This window comes from Euleptes europaea, chromosome 3, assembly GCF_029931775.1.
Source record: "Euleptes europaea isolate rEulEur1 chromosome 3, rEulEur1.hap1, whole genome shotgun sequence".
Classification (NCBI taxonomy): Eukaryota; Metazoa; Chordata; class Lepidosauria; order Squamata; family Sphaerodactylidae; genus Euleptes; species Euleptes europaea.
The window spans coordinates 10,026,289-10,045,753 of NC_079314.1; the positions used below are offsets into that span (position 1 = coordinate 10,026,289).

Sequence of the window (19,465 nt, forward strand, 5' to 3'; positions counted from 1 at the left end):
ACAGTGTGAGACAGGATGCTGGACTGGATGGATCCTCACTGGTCTGATCCAGCAGGGCTCTTCTGATGTTCTTATGACTTAACACATCGCACTGCAGGGTCAGATAGATTAGCCATCGGGTCTTCCATCTTAGAGACTTGCATTGCCATCTTAGAGACTTGCATTGCCTTAAATATATACGCCACTAATAACATTCCATTTATCGCTAGCTAATTCAGCCACTGGATCTCTGACACCTGGCAGGTTCTCCCAACACTCTCCCCACCAATATCTAGTGCTTCCCAGAAGTACCAATCAGTTTTGACCTTTCTTTCCCTCGGCCCCCTCCCTCCTTGCCCAGTCCGTCCTCAGCGTGGAAGGGCACAGAGCTGGTAGGTGGGTGGAATGTTTGCGAATCCGCTCACGGGCGGAGTGAGGTCGAGGTCCTTGGGGTCTACAGGAGATGTGAGGGTGAAATTTTGCAGCAGAGATGTCAGGAAGATGAAGAGCTCCATGCGGGCCAGGCCGGCCCCGGCACAGATCCGTTTCCCTGCAGAGAGAGGGAAAAGTAAGGAAGTTAACATGGTGGCAACAGCGGGCACCCGTCCACACTGCATTAGATTACACAAAATTAACCAGGGAGAAGACGAAGAAGAGTTGGTTTTTATATGCCGACTTTCTCTACCTTTTTTTTAAAGGAGAATCAAACTGGCTTACAATCACTTTTCCTTCCCCTCCCACAATAAACACCCTGTGAGGTAGGTGGGGCTGAGAGAGCTCTAAGAGAGCTGTGACTAGCCCAAGGTCACCCAGCTGGCTTCATGTAGAGGAGTGGGGAAACAAACCCAGTTCACCAGGTTAGTATCCGCCACTCATGTGGAGGAGTGGGGAATCAAACCAGGTTCTCCAGATCAGAGTCCACCGCTCTTTACCGCTACACCACACTGGCTCTCACAGAATTAATCCCCTGCTGTTCACCAACATTTGGCTAGACAGAGCTGCAGGATCATGGCCACATTCCTCTCTTGGCGAGACCGTCACTTCCGGGGGGAGGAATGCAAAATCAACCAACAGAAACATTCAAAAGCTTCTGGCCATGCCCATGTCTTCACATGTATTATGCCTATGAACTGTCAGCATAGGAAGCCTATAAAGTGGACCGAGAACAGCAATTTTTAAATTCAAATGCTTTTTGCTAATAATGAACACCTGCCCAAACTGATCACTTTCTAAAGTTCTGTCTCACCCACCCCCACCCCCAAGTCTCCTGAGATGTTTCCAATAATTGTAGCCAGGGGGAGACTGTTTCAGGATCCTTTAAGCTTAAAGTGGGATGGGTGGGGGTGGGGTGGGGACCCTCCACTTGGAAAATTCGCCCTGAGCCACAGAGAGTCTTGGGTGGGCAGAGATGGGCAGAGTAGGTGGGTGGAGTTTGGAGCACCGAGTCTCATGCCAGTGGCCACGGATATTTTTAGAATCAGAAGTGTTCCTATTCCAAAAACAACCTCTTGCTACTTATACAGAAATGTGTCAGATTTAAAAGCCTGGTATGGGGTGACTCAGTGCTCCCATCCTGTCAGGACCTCCACTAGCACCACTCTGGATACAGCCCTGCTGAGGCCTCACGCTTTTTTGGCAGGAGGAGGTTAGGTAAAAAATCAATGGGTAATGCTGTTCCCATCATGCCAGCAAAAGCTTCCCTTTGATGTTCTGCTGCTCGTGAGCAACTGAAGGCACACAAGCTGCACCCAGAAAAAAAAAGCAAACCTACACATAACAAGGTTTCCTTGGATTTCCGATCAACAAAGACTGGCATAGTTTGAAAATTTTCCCCAAGACTTTAAATTCCTTCTCTTGCTCTTGTAATCCCTCAAATGGCCACGAGAGGGCATCAGGCTCTTCCTTCTGCAAGGGCCAGGCTGGAAGCTCACAGCCCGTGCACAGTCCAGACCCAGACAGGGAAGGGAGGGGAGCACACAGGAGAAAAGTGCCAATCTACACGTCATAGGAGGATCTCTCTCTCTCTCTCTCTCTCTCTCTCTCTGTGTGTGTGTGTGTGTGTGTGTGTGTGTGTGTGTGTTGGGGGGTAGCACTTCTACCCCACCAGAGCAATTTCTATATGCCACTGTAGGGCTTCCTTCCCTGTGCTGATTTGGGTACCTGCGGAGAAGGGCATGAAGGCATCGTTCTTCTTGAAGCTCCCTTCTTTGTCCAAGAAATGACCCGGGTTGAATTTCTCTGGGTCACTGAAGCTATCGGGGTCTCTCAGCACAGAGGTCAGCAAGGGGAAGACCTCTGTTCCCTGCACATTTTGGGGGAGGGGGGGAGAAGAGGGTACACAGATGGTCAGAACATGTATGCCCACCCAAGAGAGGCTTCGCAGAATCAAAAATGAGCCAGAAGACCTGCGTCTAGTAGTTTTGCATTGGCGCTGGAGACCATGTGGGGAGCCTTCACGATTTTAGGCCCAGGACAAGTTGCCCCTGACTGACCCCACCCCTCCCTCTTCAGGGCCTGAGAAAAGGCTAAAGATGACTAGCAGGGGACGAAGAAGAAAAAGAAGAGTTGGTTTTTATATGCCAACTTTCTCTACCACTTAAGGGAGAATCAAACTGGCTTCCAATCACCTTCCCCTCCCCACAACAGACACCCTGTGAAATAGGTGGGGCTGAGAGAGCTCTAAGAGAGCTGTGACTAGCCCAAGGTCACCCAGCTGGCTTCATGTGTAGGAGTGGGGAAACCAACCCAGTTCACCAGATTAGAAGAAGAAGAAGAGTTGGTTTTTATATGCCGACTTTCTCTACCACTTAAGGGAGACTCAAACCGGCTTACAATCACCTTCCCTTCCCCTCCCCACAACAGACACCCTGTGAGGTAGGTGAAGCTGAGAGAATGTGACTTGCTCAAGGCCACCCAGCTGGCTTCGTGCGTAGGAGTGGGGAAACAAATCCAGTTCACCAGATTAGAGTTCACCACTTCAAACCACTGCTTTTAACCACTACACCACGCTAGTACGTGAGGGAGGTTCCCAAAATTATGCCTGCGGTGGAGAAAAGGGAGGGAGAGAAACTGCCTGGAATACCAGAACCCGGGGGCACCCAGTGAGATTGATGGGCGGCAGATTCGGGATGGACGAAAGACTGTGCTGCTTTACTCAGCAAGCCATCCAGCTGTGGGATTTGCTGCCAGGGGATGTAGCTAGTGGCCTCTGACACATAAAGGGGACCAGACAAGAGTCACAAAAGAGCGGCCCGTCAGCAGCTACTAGCCATAGTGACTAAAGGGAACCTCCACATCCAGAGGCAGTCAACCTCTGAACACTAATGCTAGGGGGCAACACCAAAGGAAGGCCTCTATGGCCTGTTTCTTGGTCCTGCGGGGCAACTGGTTGGGCCCTGACTGCCACGGGATGCGGGACTGGATGGAGCCCCATGGTGGGTCTGATTCAGCAGGGCTGTTTGGCCGTTCTTCTTTGCTGACCTGGGTGCTCCATGGACCATTTAGTGCTGAGAAACCAGCAACCTTCTCAAGTCTGCCTGCCTCACCTTGGGCAAGGTGTAGCCCCTGAATTTGGTTGCCTTGGTCAGGGCATGAGGGAGGTTCATAGGAATGACGTCGCTAAACCGCTGGATCTCGTGGATCACGGCATCTGTGTATGGCATCTGAGCCCGGTCCGCCACAGCTGGTGCGCGGCTCCTCCCGATCATGTCATCAATTTCTTGGAACACTTTAGCTGTAGAGATAACCAGAGGACACAGTTGGGTACATCTATACTAGGAGTGGAGGAGAATGTTTGTGGTGTGTGTGTGTGTGGGGGGTAGTTCACGGTTTGTGTAACCTGCCGAACTGTAGTTTATGAGTATGGTTGTGCATATCGATAAACCCGAACTGGAAATAAACCCGAAATTAGCTGTTTCTGTAATTTTCGGGATTCTGGTTTACTGGATACCAAAACCTGGGGATAAAGCCGAAGCCAAATAGGCAATTCCCAAAAAAGCCGAATAGGTCTTCAGCTTTTCGGGTTCGCCTTTGCTCAGAGGCACAGCTCTGTGCTTTCTCCCCTTTTTCTTTCTTTTTGACTGGTTTTGTTGGTGGCCATCTAAGGAGAGTCCTTTGCAGCTACACTGCAAATTTGGGGACTCTTATCTCCAAAAATGCCCCACCAGGAGCTTTGAAAAATCCCCATAGATGATAATGGGCCTGAATTTTTCAGTGAACCTGAAAATTAGCCAAATACCAAAATTACCGGTATGGGTATTCGACTTATTTTGGGTTTACCTAAAAAATAGGGCCCAATAAAGCTGAACTCGAAATTTACCACATTTTTATTTGCCAAACCCTATTTATGAGGATACTGAGAATTACAGATCTCCAGCCCCTTAGGGAATTACAATTCCCAGGGTTCCTGCAGATATAAATCATGTTTAAATTTGTAGTGGCCACAAATGACCCAGGTTTTTTGGAAAATTTTCATGGATAATTTATCTGCCCCAAACCTTTCTCAGTCTGGCTTCAGGCCAGGCTATGGGACAGAGACGGCTCTGCTAGCTTTAGTTGACAATCTCCATCTGAGTGTAGTCAAAGGCCAAGCCTCTCTGTTGCTCTTATTGGATTTATCTGCCGCCTTCGATACAGTGGGTCATATGCCATCTTGTTGAGGTGCCTGGAGGCAGAAGCAGGTATCAGGGGATGTGTGTTGAACTGGTTCAGATCATTCCTCATGGATCGGGCTCAAAGGGTTGCTATTGGAAGCCAGTTGTCATCTGTGTGGGTCCTATCTTGTGGGATTCCACAGGGTGCAGTTCTCTCCCCCATGCTTTTCAGTCTCTATATAAGTCCTTAGGGCAAATCATTTGTAGCTTTGGGGTTGTCATCGCTATGCTGATGATACTCAGCTGTATATATCCTTCTCCAAATCTCCTGGTGATGCAGCAGAGGTCCTAAATCGCTGCCTGGCTGCTGTAGTTAGAAAGCTAAGTGAACAAACTGAAACGAAATCCTAAGAAGACAGAGGTGATGCTGGCTGGGAAGATGGAGGCCTTGAAGGACGTTGCTCTCCCCACTGGTGATGGAGTTCAGCTGACCCTTCCTGCCTCAGTCTAAAGCCTTGGGGAGGGGTTCATACTGTATCCAGCTTTATTACTGGAGAAGCAAGGGAACGCAGCTGCCAAAAAGGCTTTCTTCCAATTCAGCCTAGCCCGTAGGATGGATGGCTCTGGCCTTGAGACGGCTGACCTGGCTACCTAAATCTACACTGCAGTAACATCGAGACTAGACTACTGCAATGCTCTGTACATTGGCCTCCCCTCAAAATCCACTCAGAAACTCCAGCTGGTCCAGAATGCCGCTGCTCGGCTACTAAAGGGAGCTACATGGAGCATGCCTGTTACTCTCCTTCTGCAGATGCTCCATTGGCTGCCCATCTGTTACCGGGCTCAGTTTAAGATATCGACTGTCACATACAAAGCCCACCATGGCCTTGGCCCCTTTTATTTGTGGGACCACCTCTCTCCCTATGTCCCGCCACGACAACTTCGCTCAAGTCAGCAGGGGCTTCTGCAGGTGCCAACCTGCAAATGGGCAAATCAACAACTGCCCACACAGCTGCTATCTCCGTTGTGGCTCCCAACTTGAGAAACGGCCCTGCCAGAGGAAGTCAAGAAGGCTCCCACTCTCCTGGCCTTCCACAAACTATGTAAAACCGAACTATTCAAGCAGGCTTTTCTGTGCTGGGAATCGGGTTGCACTGCCCAAAATGGCATTACAAACTTCCTTGGATCAATGATTGGCAGGACTGTGGTCTCTCTGTGTACACCTTCTTGTAAGTAGGATCCTATTTCTGTACCGCTTGTGTCACGTGAATACTTTTGCCATGCTTCATGTTCTTTCTGGTGATTCCAAATTTCTAAACTCCTAACGCATTGGTTATTGAAGGTCTCATTTTTGTGACTGTACTGACTCATTATGTGTATTCTGCTTTGAGTCCCTGTGAGAAAGTTGGACTATTCACAAACAAACAAACAAATGATGTGAGCTGCCCTTAACAGTTCCTGTTTATCTGATACACTTCAGTTTCTCTACATGTGAATTAGAAGAAGCGCCATAAAACTGATATTTAAAAGTATGATTTTGGAAATTCCACATTGACTCTTTTGTGGCAGAAAACAACACGAGTTTAACACTCAATGGACATAAAATGTTATTCTTCTGGTTTCATAAGTTTCTTTGTAGCAACTCAGGCAAAATCAATAATCCAGATAAACAACTGTTGGTATCTTCTTGACTGGCCCTCCCAAAGTACCCAGCATTGAAGGACTATTTGCAAGTTCTTCCAGGAGGGCATGAAGACATGAAACAGCATTGTTCCCACTCAGGGCTCATACTTTCCATTCCAGTCAGGGTTGCCAGCCTCCAGGTAATAGCTGGAGATCTCCTGCTATTATAACTGATCTCCAGCCGATAGCAATCAGTTCACCAGGAGAAAATGGCCGCTTTGGCAATTGGACTCTATAGCATTGAAGTCCCTCCTTTCCCCAAACCCCACCCTCCTCAGTCTCCGCCCCCAAAACCTCCTGCTGGTGGCAAAGAGGGACCTGGCAACCCAGTTGAGCCTCAGGACCTCTCTGGATAGGACCCGTCTCCCACCCCCTTGGCTTATTCTCATCCCTCCTCAATTACCTTGTACCTCTGGATACTTCATGAGAATCAGGAATCCAAACCGGAGGGTGGAGCTCACTGTCTCAGTCCCAGCAATAAAGAGGTTGAGGACCGTCATGATCATCGTCTTGAGGTGAAACTCGCTTGATGGGTTTTTGCTTTCCTTTAACAAAATAGAGAACCAAACCCACATTCTCAACAGAACCAGCTCTTGCTTGAAGTAAACAAGAGACTTGGCATTCAACGCGACAGGACAAAAATAATGTATGTTCCTCCGCAAACACTGTTGACGCTGGAAGTGTTTGTCTTCAAAAACCTGTCAGGGACCATTCTGAAATCCCCCTCCTCCCAGTTTCTCTCCAGGCATTGGAGTTCCCAGTGACCTACTCTTATTTCTGAATGGAATTGGTGCATTCTTTATTGATATCCCCTACGTTTTACTCTTCATTTCCTTATGCGTGTTCCTATCTTGTTAATTTTTGTCTGCTTCTCCCCCCTCCCCCAGGTATGGTATTAAGTTGGAAAGAGGCAGCCGTAGTAACAGCTCTCCCTGCAGGGAAGTACACTGGTGCCATTGAAACAGGACGAATTCGTAAATCCAGCGTTGTTTAAAATGCTTTAACTTATTGTATTGTTGAATATTTCAAAATGCATTTAAGTATGATGTTGGCAGCTCTGAGCCTAGCTTTGCCGTGGGAGGGTGGGATATAAATAAAAGATGATGATGATGATGATGATGAAGATGATGATTATCTCTAGCCTGTTGTCCCATTTGGCTTGCTTTTCAGTGCCCACATTTGTACAGAGAGCAGTGTACCCTTTCGGCTTGCTGGGTGCTGCTCTCGGTTTCTGTGCCTCTCTTTTGGCTTCCTCTGCATTACCGGAGTGCTGTCACATCCTGGGGCAGACCCTGCAAGAGTCCCCTCAATTTGTCCAGATCCTTCCCATGGGGGGGCTTGTCCAGTGCAGTGCGGGGCCTGTGCCCATCCTGACACAATCCTACATCCCAGTTGCTCTTTTGCAGCATTTTATCCTTTTACCTTGAATATGTCTCAAGTACAAGCGGGAGAAGCTGCCAGCAGAGACTTCAGGGCTGTTCTGTGGCTTCCCAGTGTGGAGGCACCGGAAAAGCACAAACCACGCTTAGTAACCCAATTCTGAAATTAGTTTGAGAAATCCTTCCAGCTAAACTAAATTTAAGGAAGAATGGAATGTAGAGCAAGAAATCTGGAAAGAAAAGGAAGCCATGCCTAGAAATGGCTGAACCCGACCTCCTCTTTGCTGGAGGGAAAATTCCCTTTCACCACCACTGAGAATCAATAGGCCTCACAAGTGTGTTTTGAGCACTTCCAATAGATTCTTGCATTAAACTTCACAATATCCTAACAGGGCAGGCCAGGATTATCACCCAGATATAACAGTAGCCTTGTACACTTATGACCCTTCCGCCCCATGGTGCCGTCCCTCTCCCAATTCAGAAGAAGGGTACCTTTTCCATTTGGATCAGGAAACAATCAATGAAGTCTCGGGGATGGTCATGGTCGAGAGACGCCTCGTTCACCTTGATCCTCTCCGCCACAAAATCGCAGATGTCATTGAGGTTCCGGAATAACTGCTGGTGGGGGCCTGGCAGGAACTTCATAATCCACGAAAACATCTCATACAGCTACAGGTAAGGTTAGAAAATTCAAGATCTGTCATGTTCCACACGCTAGCCCTGCATGTAATTTCTGTCACCAGGAATGGGGCTCTGCAATCTTCGCTACCCGATGGTGGAACGTTCTTCTCTGAGACTGAACGCAGCAATCTAGTTTGTATTGTGGACAGAGGGCGACCATTGCTTTGCCCTCTCCTGTGGTGTCCCTGATGACCAGCTCCACCCGCCCCAAAGAGATTCTCCACCACCTGTGCCTGATCTTCAGCCATTTTCCTCAGTCACTCTTGATAGCCAGTTTCAGGTGGGCAGTACTGTTAGGCTGTAGTAGGAGAACAAAGTTTGAGTCCTGTAGCACCTTATAGACCGACAAATTTTTCCAGGATATAAGCTTTCATGAATCAAAGCACACTTGGTCAGATACTCATGAAAGCTTAAGAACATAAGAAAAATCATGCTGGATCAGACCAAGGCCCATTGAGTCCAGCAGTCTGTCCACACAGTGGCCAACCAGGTGCCTCTAGGAAGCCCACAAGCAAGACGGCTGCAGCAGCACCATCCTGCCTGTGTTCCACAGCACCCTAGAAAATTTTGTCAGTCTATAAGGTGCCAGTGGGCTTGAATTCTGTGGGCTTGATATCTAGAACTCTCCCCTAAGATGCCCAGATAGTGGTACTTCTCATCCATCTTCACCAAAGTTTTTTCTTTTAGCTCTGTCAACATCTCAGTTCTCAGCATCCTTTAGCGGACTGGCCACACATGCAGAGCCTTCCAGAACAGCTGGACAGCCAAAGCAAGTCACGTGACTGACCACACCCTCTGTCAGCAGAACCACAGAACTCCTATCCCTTTGCCTGGCCGCTGGGAAACATTACAGGGCCAGATTTTTGCTGCAGGGGTCAGAGACCAGTCAGACACCCTATTGCCATTGGTTCCCAATGTGGTGCCCATGGGTGCCAGGGCACCCACTGACACATTTCCTGGCACCTGTCAAGTATTTTTTATAAAGTGGGCAGGGCGAGGTGGGGCTGCTGGCTACTGGAGAGTTGATTGGCTGTACAGAATTTTTAAAATGTTGCTTTGGCAGCAGCTCCCACCACAGCACAAGGATCTTTGATGTGTGACTGAAAATAAGCCATGGCAGCCATTTTGTGGCTGGCCCCGCCTCCTGAAGCAGCCATTTTGTGGGGGTTATTTTGTGGCTGTGCCCACCACCCTATGTCAGAATTCCAAAGGTGCCCTCAGGCTCAAAAAGGTTAGGGACCACTGCCCTACGCTGAGAGTTCACAGTGTCGGAGCAGTGTGCAACCCAGGCCTTCTTCTGATTACTTTTATGGAAAAGGGAGCAGCGCACTGGAAGGAAGGAAGCATATTTGGTGGGTCTTTGTCTCTTGACCTCCCTTCATACCTGACCACCGGTGGCACTCATCCCCACAAAGTTCTCGTTTATCTTGGCCAGCAAGGTCAGGAAGTCTTTGTCCTTGTAGTCAAAGCGTTGGCCAAACACGATGGAGCAGATGATGTTGGAGACAGAGCGGCTGAGGAAGAACGTGGGGTCGAAGGGCGAACCTAGAGCAAGGAGCCAGGCGTGAGGAGAAGCCAGGCAGCCCCTCCTGCCAGGCTCCGCAGGCCCTTCTCCCATTCTCCCACGCCCGGCACATTTGCTACTCTGGTGGTACAGCAGACTTAGCATGTCACGCTTCCGAGTGAACACATGACAAAGGACGAGCTGAAATGGCGGGCTAATACACATGACCCCCAGGAAGAATAAACTAAAGGCTAGCCCAATCTTGTCAGATCTCAGAAGCTAAGCAGGGTTGGCCCAGTTTGGTACTTGGATAGGAGACTTCTGAGGAAGTCCAGAGTTGCTACGCAGAGGCAGGCAATGGCAAACTACCTCTTTTCATCTCTTTGCCTTGAAAATCCTACGAGATCACTATAAGTCAGCGGCAACTTGACAGTACTTTCCACCACCACCTTGGGAGGTGGACAGAGAGAACAAGGACTGTCTGAGGGAAGAGCAGAGGTATAGGGAGCCATTGTGTTGGTCACCCCATAAGGAAACTGTAGGAAAGGCTTACAATAAGAATGTTTTGTAAGCAAATTCTCTATTTAGAAGAAGAAGAAGAGTTGGTTTTTATATGCCAACTTTCTCTGCCTCTTAAGGAAGAATCAGACTGGCCTACAATCACCTTCCCTTCCCCTCCCCATAACAGACACTCTGTGAGGCAGGTGGGGCTGAGAGAGCCAAAGGTACACAATTGGCTTCATGTGGACGAGTGAGGAAACCAACCCAATTCACCAGATTAGCCTCTGCCACATGTGGAGGAATGGAGAATCAACCCCGGTTCTCCAGATCACTGCTCCAAACCACCACTCCTAACCACTACACCACATTGGCTATCAGCGAAGAATATCTGTTTTATGTAATGACAGGAGGTTTTGGTCGATATTTCCTGGAAGATCCAGTGGTAAGGTGCTGCTGAGTTCCCCTTTGGGGCAGGTATCACAGCCCTCCTACCCTCAGAGAAGTCCAAAACATCAAGGGATCCTACAAACAGCACCCCCTCCCAATATCCCAATCAAGGAAGCTGGCAAAATATGCCCAACCATTGGTTTTCCGGAATTCCTCCACTAGGAAGCATGCCTCCTCCTGGATCCGCTCCTCAATGGAACGACTCCCCATCCCAAAATTGCGCAAGGTGCTGAGGGTGAACCGGCGGAGCTGTCTCCATCGCTCCCCGTTGGCAAAAGCAATCCCTGGAAGCATAAATTAGAAAAATGTCAACAGCTGGGGAGAGCAAGAAAAGGAAGATGGGACCAACTCCACCCTTAAAGGTGAGTATCCCATAATGATGCACTTTATTGTTCTATCAGGTTTAAGTAATCAGTGGGGGGGAACTCTTTAAAAACTCAGAACACAAATGTTAACAACAGGTAAAGAGGACAGACTTTGCTTGGCACATAAAGATGGTTCCTGGAAGACCTTGCATGGGTTGCCAACTTCGAATTAGGGAATTCCTGGAGATTTCAGGGTGGACACTGGAATGGGCAGAGTTTAAGGAGGGGAGGAAGCTCAATAGGAATGTGATGTTATTGAGTTTGCTCTCTGAAGCTGCTATTTCCTCCAGGGGAACTAATCTCTGTAGTGTCGAGATCATTTGTAATTCCAGGAGAATTCCAGGCCCACCTGGAGGTTGGCAACCCTACGAGTTGGCAAGTAGCCCCATGTGGAAGCCCCCAGCTCAAGCAGCTCTTGCGTAGCCTCCCAAGGAAATTGATGCAGGAAAGGGATTCAGACAATGATCCCAAGGGATAGCAACATTCACAGGGGAAAAACCTACCTGTCTCACATTGTTTAGGGCATTAAATGTTAGAATTGTGCCTGGAAATGAGCGAGAGCTGTCGTTAAGAAGACTTGCAAATCAGGCTCAGAAGGGGCCTTAAGATTCTAGGGCAACCTAAAATCTCCTTGGTGAACTACAGTGTATACTCAAATGAAAGACTCATTTCCCCCACAGTGTGCCATCAAAAAAAGTGAGGAAGGGCATCTTACATTTGCATACAAGTTATGGTGATCTCCAGAAATAATATTTTTGTGTGTATAATATTTTACAGTCAGGTTCATCTTCCTTTTGAGTAAACATGGAACCTTTGACTGGATCACTGGTATCATAGGGGGTGATACCGACTCTCATCTGGAAGGCTGGTTGTGTGATGCCTGTGGATTTTTGTGCCTTTCTTTGGAACTCACCGTAACCCTGGACGAAGTCATCCACCGTGGCCAAGTGACCCCTCCCACTGAACTCTTCACTGTGATCCACCAGGGCTTCCTTGACCGCCTCATACCCATAGAGGACGACCACCCGCCGAGGGCCCAGGTGGACGGTGAATACAGGCCCGTATTGGTCTCTCAGCTGCAACAAGAACCACAGAAAGTACGTCACTGGGCAGTGTCTCTCCTTTGGTGGGTTTGGCATCTCCAGGTGCCTTATAGTCATGCAGCTTTGGGGCCCTCCAAGTCCTCCACCTAGGGTTGCCAACCTCCAGGTACTAGCTGGAGATCTCCTGCTATTACAACTGATCTTCAGCCGATAGAGATCAGTTCACCTGGAGAAAATGGCGGCTTTGGCAATTGGACTCTATGGCATTGAAGCCCCTCCCCTCCCCAAGCCCCACCCTCCTCAGGCTCCACTCCCAAAACCTCCCGCCAGTGGCAAAGAGGGACCTGGCAACCCTATCTCCACCCCAACAGGCCGCGATCATGGCAGAGCTTGTGCCAACAGAGCATTACAAGGAGCCGGTCAGCCTCGGCACGTTGGTTTTCTCTGCAGAAACAACACGGCTGAAGCAAGTGCCCCAGCTTGGTTCAAGAAAGCCCCACGTGCTGTGAGTTCCTGCAGCATATCCCTGTTTTTCCTCCCCTCCCCGCAAGCAACCCAACCCAAAAGGCCAACTTCTGCCAGTCCCCAGAAAGGTCCACACCCAACCATTACCCACCAGGACATGCACACACTCCTTCGGAGTGGTAACCTGATCCCCTTTCAAAGCTCTGCACCCCTGGGAATAGGTGTGCCCAGGTAATTCAATCCCCACTTCACCTGTGCTCACCCCAAGCACATGTCCCTGTAGCTAGAGGAGGGAATTAATCTAAATGTATTGCTGTTAGTTTGTGGCCCAGTTCCATTTAATTTCACAGGTTCCAACATTTCCTGGTGGGAATTGTTTGCCTGTTTATTTGGTTAGTTGCTTTTCTCTCACCCTTTCCCAAAGGATAAGAACTTCGCAAAAGGAAGAAACAAATTCTTGAGCGAAATGGGGGGGGGAGCGGGGAGAGGACAAAGTGGCCTCAAAGGCAAAAGGAGCAAAAAGGAGTTGAGTTGAAAAATGTTTCTGAAAAAGGAAAATGCAGCAGCAGAGATCTTTGTGGCTGCAGGGTAGGGTTGCCAGGTCCCTCTCTGCCACTAGCGGGGAGGTTTTTGGAGCGGAGCTTGAGAAGTGCAGGGTTAGGGAGGGGAGGGACTTCAATGCCATAGAGTCCAATGGCCAAAGCAGCCATTTTCTCCAGGGGAACTGATCTCTATCGGCTGGAGAATAGTTGTAATAGCAGGAGATCTTCAGCAAGTACCTGGAGGTTGGCAACTCTACCGCAGGGCCAGCGACACACAGGATGCGGAAGAGGATGGGGTGAAGGCACGAGACAAGAGGGGCAGGTGGTGAAAGGGCCCAGAATGGACAACCCTTCCTTCCTTCCTGGGTGGGCTGGATCCCCTGTAGGGATACCAGCCCCAACAGGGGACCTGGGGATCCCCCAGAATTACAGCTTATCTCCAGACCACAGAGATCAGTTCCCCTGGAGAAAATGGCTGCTTTGGAGGGTGGACTCTATGGCATTGCACCCCACGGAGCTCCCTGTCCTCCCCAGGCTCCATCCCCAAATCTCCAGGAGTTTCCCAACCTGGAGCTGGCAAACCTAACCCAACCCATCCCCCACTGGTGGCCAGGAGGGACCTGGCACCCCTAACCCCCTGTCTGTCTTCTGGAGGACCCAGCTGTCCTTAGCAAAGGAATGCAAATTTGCAGCCATCCTGATCCCACACTGGAGTTTGTTCCCATCCTGTTTCTGGCAGAAGGAGATGTGAGGCGAGGCCCTGCTTACCTCCTTGAAGGACTTCAGGATGTCGTGGGCCTTCAGTTCCAGCAAGTTGCCCAGGATGGGGAGGGGTGCCGGGCCTGGGGGCAGCTGCTGCCGCTGAGCCATTTGGCTCCATGCTGAGATGAGAACCGAGGCTGAAATGCAAACTACCAGCAAAAGCAAGAGACTTTCGCCCAGCTCCATCGTGCCTGGGAAACCTGGCTTCTGCTTTGGAAATAACAGAGTCACACTCCACCTAACATGGGACCTATATCATAAACGAGGGATTGGCGGAAAACCAGGAAATCTGACTTATCTCCTTGACATACACCATTTGTGCCCAACCCAGGAACTGGGTGATAATTTGCTTATAGCTGCCAACGACTGTCTTGTAAACTTTCTTTGGCATACAAGATCCGTCTCCTCCTGGCCCAAGCATTGGTCTTTTGGGGTGGGAATGCTCTTCTTCTCCTGAGCGGGGTATGGTGACGTTTCTTTCCCACAGGGCTCAGCCACAGGCTGCCCAAGGTCGGCAAGGGTAGTTTTATAACTCTGAGATTAACTCCCCCAAGGGCAATCCCTCATGTGACAGCAAACATCCTGACTCTGCTTTTCGTCAAGGATCCCCAACCTTTTTGAGCCTACGGCTCCTTTGGAATTCTGACCTAGTGTGGTGGGCACAGCCTAGGGTTGCCAAACTCCAGGTGGTCTGGCTGGCTTGGAGAAAGAAAGGCTCAGTGCTGTATGGATAATGGAAAGAATCCAGACAGCACTCACACAATATATATTAAAGTACTAGTTTATAAAGGTGAAGGAAGGTGCAAAAGTGAACAATATATACAACAGGATCATAACCAGATACACATATAGATATCAATAGCAGTCCAGCAGAAAAAAAGTTCAATGTATAAATATCCTGGGAGTCAGGTAAGTCAATGTCAATTCCTGAGTGTCCTGAGTAACAGGTAAGTCAATTTTTATACTCAAATATAGACTTCTTTAGGTGTTGTAAATTGCTGGAAAGCGGAGTCCCAGGCAGGAGCCACGGAGGGAAGCTGTCAGGACGTGTTGTCTAGATCCAAATCACGTTTCGCTCATGGCTTCATCAGTTGGAGGTTGAGAGTTCAAAGCAGTTTGTTTATTAGGCCCAATATACACACCGGGTGAGAACTGCCCCAAATGCGCAGGACAATTCACACACCAGAACAAAGGATTGCAACAACGTTTATAACTTCTGGTCAGGGGTGTTACAAATATGTCATATAGTGCGTAGAAACACAAAGACCCAATAATGGATACATTTGCATTAGCATACCTATCAGTGTGGTTTTGAGGCGTGGATTTAGGGGGCTACATGATCTGTAATGGAGAAACGAAACTTAACATTCTTATCTGACACCCTTAAATCACCGCCTTGGGCCTCATAAGGGCAGCTAGCTGTACCAGACCTGCAAGGATGATCTCACTGGCACCTGATTCATAATGGCTGCTAGTTTATGCTAACTCAGTGATCACACAGGAGTGAATAGGAACCAAAGAATAATACTTGACCCCTTATACATGGGGTATTGCCATTATATATGTGTGCAGAATATGGTATTGTGCTAGATGCTAACCCTTATACCCCGGGCTTAGCATCTTTTTAAGTGTGAGTATGCGGACTGAGTGTAAAAGCATACATTTCCAATAATAATGAAGATTATAGGCATTACACGCTATGTTGGCAGCTGCTGCTAAAGCAATGTTCTTAAAAATCTACCCGGTCAATCAAATCAGTGGCCATTCAAAACCCTTGCTGGGCAAAAGCCCCACGTACTTCCTAAAACACTTGGTGGGCACCAGGAAAGGGGTCCGTGGCGCCACGGCACCACATTGGCTTCTCCTGGTCTGGACTGTTTGTCCTCCTGGGCTGAGCTGTCTAAATCCCATTGCTGGCAACCACAGCCACCTGCCCAAGGGTTGCTTTTGCTAGTCAAAGCAAAATATTTAGCCAAACAACTAGGGTCGCCTGCCCTGAGGAGGGCGGGGTTTGGGGAGGGGAGAGAGGGTTGCCAGCTCTCCCGACACCACCGGCGGGAGCTTTGTTGAGTCACTGGGATGCTCTAGCGCATTCCTCCAAAAACTCTATGGATAAACCCAAAAGTGACAGCACGGCTATGTGCAAGGATCACCCCCCCCCCAACTGGCCTACTTCTTTCCACCAGCCAGCTGAGGTGGGGCGGGCAGCCTGGGGAGAATTTCACCGGGCAGTTGGGAACCCTAGAGGGACTCTATAGCATTATACCGCACTGGAGTCCACCATGCCAAGCAGCCATTTTCTCCATGTGAACTGATCTTTGTCACCTGGGGATCAGCTGCAATAGCAGATCTCCCGCCGCCACCTGGAGGTTGGCAACCCTACCGACAGCTCGGCTCTTTTGCCAAAACAGCTTTGCAATCAGAGCCCCTCACTAGTTCTGCAAGCAAGTTGGGATCAGCGCCCAAGAAGAAGCAGACCTTAAATCTAACATTCAGCTTTAAAGCATGAACTTTTGGTCCTGTTCACAGAAAAAGAGAACACCGCAGGCCTTTTCAAGAATGGGCTTAAAGAAGGCCGTGGGCCACGGCTCCCTGCATTCTTTCAACAGGTCCTGTATTCTTTCAAACACGGTTACCTTCTGCCCTCATTCAAGTGTTCTACCGTTTCAATTTTCTGTGTTTAAAAATCATGCTTTGTCATCGCCCCAGTTTATAATGGAGGGATCATAAAAGTTCAGCCCGTGTTTGCTCTCTGGATTTGGTGAAGAGAACGTGATAGCAGAGGCCTTGAGAAGGGCAGTGGACCGGAGAGGGAGAGAGAGAGCAAACACCGGCCCCTTCACGTTTGGCTGGTGGCAAAAGCCAGGGAGAGGCAAGCAGAAACAGCCCCTCCTTGGGCTCTCTGGCACAAGAAGGGGCCCTTCCATCTCTGGAGGAGATGAACTCCGCAGCAGAGGCGGCCTCCAGGAATGCGGCCAGTAGAGCAGAGAAGGGAAGATCCACTGACGTTTCAAATGCTTATGGTTTAGCCAGGCAACATTTCAGAGCAGGGGACAGTTTTAGTTCAAAGTGCATAACTGGAAGACGTTAGAGTTTTTGGCATTTTGTGATTTTTTTAAATATGGGCAGAGATAAAGTTTTATTTATTATTTGAAATATTAATATATTGCACTCTTTTAAAAGTATTTACACAAACTCATAGAGACCAGCAACATAAAATCAACATGAACAGCCATTTTAGCCTATCAAACAGCACACAATAGAAAACCCATAAAAGGTAAAGAAGAAGAGTTGGTTTTTATATGCCGACTTTCTCCACCACTTAAGGAAGAATCAAACCAGCATACAATCACCTTCCCTTCCCCTCCACAACAGACACCTTGTCAGGTAGGTGTAGGGTTGCCAGGTCCCTCTTCGTCACCAGTGGGAGGTTTTTGGGGTGGAGCCTGAGGAGGGCAGGGTTTGGGGAGGGGAGAGACTTCAATGCCATAGAGTCCAATTGCCAAAGCTGCCATTTTCCCTAGGGGAACGGATCTCTCTCGCCTGGAGGTCAGTTGTAATAGCAGGATATCTCCAGCTAGTACCTGGAGGTTGGCAACCATAGGTAGTTGGGGCTGAAAGAGCTCGAAGACAGCTATGACTAGCCCAAAGTCACCCAGCTGGCTTCACGTGTAGGAGCGGTAGAAATCAACCCAGGTCAGCAGATTAGTGTCCACCGCTCATGTAGAGGAGTAGGGAATCAAACCCATCTTCCAGATTAGAGTCCACCTCTCCAAACCACTGCTCTTAACCTCTACACCACGCTGGTAAGAGCAACAATATTCAATTTGAAACCATCAATAAATAACCAACTCAGTAGAAAGAAAATAATGCTTCACTGGTTACAATAAATAAATAAAAAAAAAGAATCAGCAGTTTTGGAGGAATGAGGCAGGAGAGCACATTTTAAAAGGCTGGGGAACATAACAGCACTTTTTTCTCAGCTCCTGAAAGACATACCAGTGGCACCAGGAGAACCTCCGGGAGGAGGGAGCTCCAGAGCCCTGGGGCCATAACCAAGGAGGCACTGCCCTTGCTGGCTTGCGTTGGCCATGGGGGCCATGCTGAGTAAGGCCTTAGTAGAAAATCTTAGCCAGTAGTCAGGTCCCATTGGGAGAAAGTGATCCTTCAAGTACTTGGTCACAGACCCTACAGGGCTTGAGAGGTAGCAACCAGGAACATTAAAATACCAGCTGTTTGGTTCAGTGGTGTTTTGGTGCATGCACAGTGTTGGATAAAAAAACCCAGTGCACTTTCGGCAGGCACTCAAGCCATTTGGTGCCAACCCAAACAGCCCGTGATTGGCTCGTCCCTGATTGCCGAAGTCGTACACTGCAAGTCCATCTGTTGAAGGTGGCTAATGCAACATTAAAGGCATCCCTGGAAGCACTTTGAATTGTGTCTTGAAATGAAGAGGCAGATGAAGGGGGAGCATCTCTGATCCATCACAAGATACACTCCCCTTAGGGTTGCCAACCTCCAGGTACTAGCTGGAGATCTCCTGCTATTACAACAGATCTCCATCCGATAGAGATCCATTCACCTGGAGAAAATGGCCACTTTGGCCATTGGACTCTATGGCATTGAAGTCCCTCCCCTCCCCAAATCCTGCCCTCCTTTGGCTCTGCCTCCAAAATCTCCAGGTATTTCCCAGCCTGGAGCTGGCAACCCTAACTCCCCTGCAGTTCATGGCCTGCAAACAATGTCTCCGCCATTCTCTGGACCAATCACAACTTCTGGATGTTCTTCAAAGGTCTTAGTTTCAAATATGAAATACAATAACATTTAGCATTTCTGAACCTCTTTCAGGGTTCAAAGCACTTTATGTATCTTATCACAATAATCATTACAACACCCCTCTAAGGTAAGGACGGTATTTGCAGATGTAATAAGAACTTGTGGGTGTAATGTCTGAGCCTCTGTCCATTATATTTGAGAATTCTTGGAGAACAGGTGAGGTGCCAGAAGACTAGAGGTGGGCAAATGTTGTCCCCATCTTCAAGAAGGGGGAAAAGGAGGATCCAGGTAACTACCGACCCATCAGCTTGACTTCTATACCTGGAATTTTTTTAGAACAAATCATCAAACATTCAGCCCTTGAGCGTTTAGAAAGGATGGCTGTGATTACTAAGAGCCAGAATGGATTTCTCATGAACAAGTCATGTCAGACTCATCTCCTTTTTTAAGAAAGTTACTACCTTGCTGGATCAGGGGAATGCTGTGGACATTGTTTATCTTGATTTCAGTAAGGCTTCTGATAAGGTTCCACATTTATTATTTGAAATATTTATATCTTGCACTTTTAAAAAAGTATTTACACAAAATCATAGAAACCAGCAACATAAAATCAACACAATATTCTTGTTGACAAGCTGGTAAAATGTGGTCTAGATCCTATTACTGTTAGGTGGAACTGTAACTGGTTGACAGATCGCACCCAAAGAGTGCTTGTTAATGGTTCACTCTCTTGCAGAGGAGAGACA

The 19,465-nt window shown here is 48.5% G+C and overlaps 1 protein-coding gene across 3 annotated transcripts; it reads right to left on the bottom strand.

Moving 5' to 3' along the window:
* Positions 1-347: 347 nt before the first annotated feature.
* Positions 348-14,129, bottom strand: LOC130474270 (cytochrome P450 2G1-like). 3 transcript variants are annotated; one of them, XM_056845814.1, is made up of 9 exons: positions 13,980-14,129; positions 12,045-12,252; positions 10,901-11,050; positions 9,699-9,859; positions 8,126-8,302; positions 6,658-6,799; positions 3,525-3,712; positions 2,140-2,281; positions 348-529 (listed from the first exon to the last, which is right to left on the bottom strand). In XM_056845814.1, exons 1-9 carry the CDS (start codon positions 14,127-14,129, stop codon positions 348-350), a joined length of 1,500 nt encoding a protein of 499 aa, XP_056701792.1. The 3 variants fall into 3 exon arrangements, with proteins under 3 accessions (XP_056701792.1, XP_056701793.1, XP_056701794.1); XM_056845815.1 differs by having other exon boundaries at positions 12,045-12,207; positions 13,950-14,129; XM_056845816.1 differs by lacking the exon at positions 12,045-12,252 and having other exon boundaries at positions 10,901-11,052; positions 13,942-14,129.
* Positions 14,130-19,465: the final 5,336 nt, after the last annotated feature.

Bases quoted from the DNA above. Each gene is read 5' to 3' on its own strand.
- LOC130474270 (XM_056845814.1), bottom strand. From the start codon at position 14,129: ATGGAGCTGGGCGAAAGTCTCTTGCTTTTGCTGGTAGTTTGCATTTCA. The intron at 11,051-12,044 runs GTGAGTTCCAAA...TTATGCTTCCAG, and splicing joins TGACTTCGTCCAGGGTTACG to GGATTGCTTTTGCCAACGGG. The intron at 6,800-8,125 runs GTACCCTTCTTC...ATTTTGTTAAAG, and splicing joins TCCTGATCCAAATGGAAAAG to GAAAGCAAAAACCCATCAAG.